General features: G+C 46.3%; 1 protein-coding gene across 2 annotated transcripts in view; it reads right to left on the bottom strand.

Moving 5' to 3' along the window:
• Positions 1 to 1,545: 1,545 nt before the first annotated feature.
• vrk1 (VRK serine/threonine kinase 1) overlaps positions 1,546 to 5,020 on the bottom strand; it is a 12,595-nt gene continuing 9,120 nt past the window's right edge. The window contains exons 11-13 of one of the 2 annotated variants that reach the window (XM_053632499.1): positions 4,531 to 4,703; positions 2,822 to 2,915; positions 1,546 to 2,035 (exon numbers count right to left, since the gene is read on the bottom strand). In XM_053632499.1, coding sequence (XP_053488474.1) covers positions 1,905 to 2,035; positions 2,822 to 2,915; positions 4,531 to 4,703 — 398 coding nt within the window. In that variant the 3' untranslated portion in view covers positions 1,546 to 1,904. Of the gene's footprint in view, positions 2,036 to 2,821; positions 2,916 to 4,530; positions 4,704 to 5,020 lie in introns of those variants that run through there. The other variant, XR_008386738.1, reaches the window with a different exon arrangement.

Raw genomic sequence — 5,020 nt, 5'->3', positions numbered from 1 at the left:
TACCTCGCACGGCTGGAGCGATCGATAGCGCCCCTGCAGCTCGACTCTGAAAACAAACATTAGGAGAAAACATCTCTCTCTCTCTCTCTCTCCACCATTCGCTGTTCAAATATCCCAACTCTTGGTGGCTAAGCAGATTGAACAAGGGGCAGGACTGTGGTCTTCCTAGGATTAGAAACCACAAGGTCTGTACAGTGGTCTCTACATCTGGCGATTAGGTCTTTTGTTAATCGTCCTCGATTTGTGGTTCAGCAGCTGGAGTACTCCGTGCTTCCCCACCTCGAAGCAATTGTTTCAGCCAGGTGTGATTAAGAGAGTGTGAACCGGTCCAAGCTCAGGAGTACCCCAAGGGTACCATAGTTCTAATGAACCCTTAGGAGTACTGGGCAAATTTCGAATGCTTCCGACTTTCCCTGTATATAAAATCTAAAAAAAAATTAAGTGCGGTTCCTTTTTTTTGTTTGTTTGTTTGTTTTTTAAGCACTACACAGCCAGTATGACCTGATAATTCACGTAAACATATCATATCAAAAACAAACAAACAAAACAAAATCAGATTTTGGTTTGGATCAGATTTATTCCCAAAATTTATACACACACACACACACACACCTCCAGAAGATTTGTTTGCAATCCAATCAGAGTCGCAGCTCCGCCCCATTTCACACGGTTCCGTGAGCCGTTTCGTGGTTTTTCTGATCTGCTTAAATTTGTGAATTGATTCTGATTCGAATCCGTCTATCACACTAAACGATTCTTCTGGTTTGTGTTCCTTATTCTGGGGAGACATTTAAACGTCTTCCCTATGAGGAAGGGTCACAAGAACCCGTTTAAGAGGCTAAAAAGGAACACGTTACCACCACCATCCCCCACCACCACCCCCCCAGGTGTCTAAAGAATCAAAAGAATCAGTTTCATTCGGAATCGGATTATTCCTTTGGACAAAGACGAGGAAACGTTCTAAGACGATTCCTAGCACAATTTCTCGATCCTAGTTCACGCCGAAGTCAACCGATCCAAATACATCCCCCGTCTCTCGTTATCTGCATCTGATTCATTACTATTCAGAAAAAGAAGAAAAAACCTCTCTCAATCCAGAGTGACAAACTCCGCACACGTCTTTTACCTTTATACACACCAGAGCGCTTTTTTTTTTTTTTTTTTTTAATCTGTTCTCATCTATCTCAGAGTTATTCTTTGCCCTCTCAATGTCGGAAAGACGGTGCTTAGCCTTAAATACACACTCTGCCTGCGATCAAACCCGATAACAAAGTTACAAGACGCGATCCCAAGCAATGCACCCACGACTAACTTTTAATGATCGCTCTGTGAGGAACCGGGAGAGGAAGACTCGAGCTCCGGAGTGACAAACAGCGGGACCCAAGTGTTCGCCTTTTGTCTTGTGATCAAATGGCGGAAGAGAGGAGAGGTAAGGCGCACATGCACGCAGCCTCTTTCCCTGAAGAGCGTCTCAGCTCCGGGATCAAAGAGCAGAGAGACATACAGAGAGAGAAAGAGAGAGAGAGCGCACGAGCCGCGCCTCGCCTTTCATTCTGTGACGAGAGAAGAGTGGGACGCGGCGTGGAAAGAGTCGGCACTCGGCGAGCTCCTTCAGGGATTTCCTTATCGAGGGCAAAGCAATCCCCTCTGGACCTCGTCGGCACGGGCCTGATTATTCAAGCCATTACAAAGGGGATGAAAATAACTCGCTACTCAAAGCAAGCGTACTTTTTTTTGGTTATTTATTATTTTACTCAGAATGTACCAAACATCCTGTGGAGAGGAGGAAAAGCAAAAAAAAAAAAAAAAAAAAAAGTTAAGGAAAAGAACACGTACAGCTAGGAAACAATTCAGACTAGTGATGAAAAGAGGAAAAGAAGTTGTAACGGTTTAAAAGAGGAGAGCTACGCGGTCTTCTTGGGCCTGCCGCGGCCTCGCTTTACTTCCACCACGGGGGACGTCTGAGTCGCCGCCTCTACCACGCGCGTCTTCGGACTGGACGTCTTCGCGCCGGGCTTCTTCACGCCGTTCACTTCTGCATGAGGATAAAATGAACATCGGATGAACACCTTTCCAGTTCATGAATTTTACATGAATCAGGATAATATCCACATAGGAAACATTATTTTAATAAATAAATAAATAAACAAAAGTAAAAGCAGATCCCATTTAAAACTAGTTTAAACTGGATCAGGATGCTCGTGTCTCGTACCTGGGATTGTGTGAACCACATGCATTTACACCTTAACATGAAAAACAGCTCGAGACATTCAACCACCAAGCAGCAGAATCCCTTCCGAATATTAGATCATGACACGGTAATCCAAGCGCCTCTCTTACGCTCACCCCCACTCCCCCAGTCACCTATTAGCGACGAAAGTAGAGAGACGATAGCACGGCTAATTACTCGAGCAGCCGTTAATACGGTTGGTCATGCGAACGTTTGAGCACCACAGGAAGTTAGGAGGCAACGGATTTCAATCCGATAACGCCGGGGTGCTGATTTACAAAAAAATTTTATGTACTAAATTCTCATTAAAAGAAAGGGTTTTTTTTTTATTTTTGTACTAAGACGTTTGTACGCGAGAGCTGCTGCTGCTGTAATCGTAAAGACTTCCTCATGTAGTCTCGGGGAGATGTTTTTGTTTGTTTTTTTTGTAAAGATGATACGTGGGAATATTTTCACCATAGTTAGAAGCACTGTACAAATACAAGCCCTTCCGTAACTTGGACCCTGTGCCGAGTCAGCGCGTCGGGGATCTAATATTAAGTAGTCGGTAGGAGGACCCGGGTAAGCCGACCGCAGGAAGTGAGAACTTACCCTTCTTCTGAGCCGGGCGCCTTTTCTTTGCAGGGGAGCCGTCAGTTTCGTCATTAGATGCCTCTTTTTCCACCGCTTTCTTTCGCTTAGGAGCCTTCAAGCCCAACGAAAAGAGGGAGAGAGAGAGAGAGAGAGAGAGAGAGAGAGAGAGAGAGAGGGGGGGGGGGGTTAGAAAAGAAAGAAATGGTCAAATCACTTGCCTACAGCATCCTTAGGGGGAGCTTGAATCTAATATTAAAAAGGGACCTTTCCTCTGCGATACGCGAGGAAACTATTACGCTCGCCTTAAGCCTTAAGCGTGACGTCTGAGCAAATGTAATTACGACTCCGCTCCCAAGCTCTCCTGCAAGGCTAAAAAAAAAAATTTTTGTAAAAAATCCGGCGAGGGAAGGAGGGGGGAATAACGATAATCATTGAAATATCAAATACAATAGGTCTATTTTAATACCGCTTAGAGTGATTCGGATTTTCAAGGTTATATCCGTGACTCGAGATTACAGGTCAGAGACGCGATCGCGTTCCACGCTTTAAACCGCCAAACAATCGTTTATATTTCGAGTTCGTTTATTACAAAGCGTTCCTCCGTTTCGGATCCTGTTCCGCGCTAATTCGAGCAGGGGATGGAGAGACGAGCGGAACGGAGGGGGAAAAGGAAAAAAAAAACCTCACAAACTGAACCCGGGGTTAGGTGGAAGACGCACTTAACGACAGCAATCAAATTCCCCCTGTCCTCCACTCAGACTGCGTAATGAATGCTCGCCCGTCTCACGGACTCGAACCGTCGTCCTTTCTCCCCTCCCCTCCACCACCCTTTTTCTTTCTTTCCTTTCCTTCCCCTCCTCACATTTCCTTTCCATTTCGCCAATTGCTGCCTCATGATTACCATCCAGACCCCGCTGAGCTGAACAGATTGGCTCGATAATTACATACAATAACTGCAGTGGGCAGGTAACCCTCAGCTGGCACAGGCCAGCTCCCTGGTGGCACCTTCCATATGCAAACGGCATTGTGGGAAGGCGAGGAGAGTCCGTCGCCTCCCGTGTCGCGAGTGCGCGCGCTGATTGCTGGCCCGCGCTCACTCCGAGGTTACCGTGTCAGCAAATTTGTGATACATTAGCAGGGAATAAACACGGGCGCTCGGGACCTGACGGAGGGAGGGAACGAGCGAGTGAAGGAAAAGGGGAGGAACTGAAGTCTTTGTTCACAAGGGGTTTTTTTTTTTAAAGCACTGGACGCTGTCTCAATAGTTCTCAATATCCAAGTATCCAATCACACGCTCGTTTACTCGTACCGATACGGACGTCCGATACTTTGTCTTTCATTCACCGGTCAGAAAATACGACAGGACACGTGTTTGATTCATTCCTGAAGCTGAGACGATTCAGAGTCGAATCGCCGTCTCGCACGCACGTTCCCGGATCCGCCGTGTTCTTCTCGCCTGCCTGGAGAACCCACAAGGGTTCCGATCAAATGGACGGCGCGCTGCGGTCGTCGAAGTGTTTACGGTTGAGTCTTATAGTCCACTTTCATCGTACACACGTGAGCTTTTTTGTGAAAAAATAAACACACGTTTGTTTTTTTTTCCTCCCCCCTCAAAGATTTTTTTTTTTTTTTTTTTTTTGCTTTCCGACGTTTCGGAAAGCCTTTACAGAGCTGCCGTGACGTTTACGCTAGAGACACACTTGTGAATGATGCTGACGGGGTCTCACCTTGACCGAGGACGGCCCTGCGGCGGACACGGACGCCGAGAAGTCCAGCTTGTCGTCGTCGGTGGCGCCGATGCTCTTTAATCCCTGCTGCAAAATGCCGCGCAGCTTCGGGTAGTCGGGTTTGTCCGTGTACCCCAGGGTCTTCACCTCCTCCATGAACTTCAGAAGTTCCTCTGAAAGACCGAGACGCAGGGGTTAGGATGCGTTAGAAATTTACTAACGGATCCCCGAGACGTCACGGCAGTTTAACACTGACTTTCCTTTCTGCTTTAATAATCCATCATAAATCGAATGTTTAAGGTTACCACGGAGACCACAAAATCTGCAACAAAATATATTTGAAAAATATCTTACAACATGTAAAACTGTCTTGTTTCTATAGTAATTGATTGACCGGGATTTGTATGGAAGATTCTCCACGCAAACAGATTAATAAATGTGAGGAGACGAACTTTTGGAAGGAGTCTCCAGTGTCAGAGTTTCCTAACAA

This window comes from Ictalurus furcatus, chromosome 9, assembly GCF_023375685.1.
Source record: "Ictalurus furcatus strain D&B chromosome 9, Billie_1.0, whole genome shotgun sequence".
NCBI lineage: Eukaryota > Metazoa > Chordata > Actinopteri > Siluriformes > Ictaluridae > Ictalurus > Ictalurus furcatus.
Note: the sequence above shows the minus strand (reverse complement) of the source record. Positions and strands in the feature narration are given on the sequence as shown.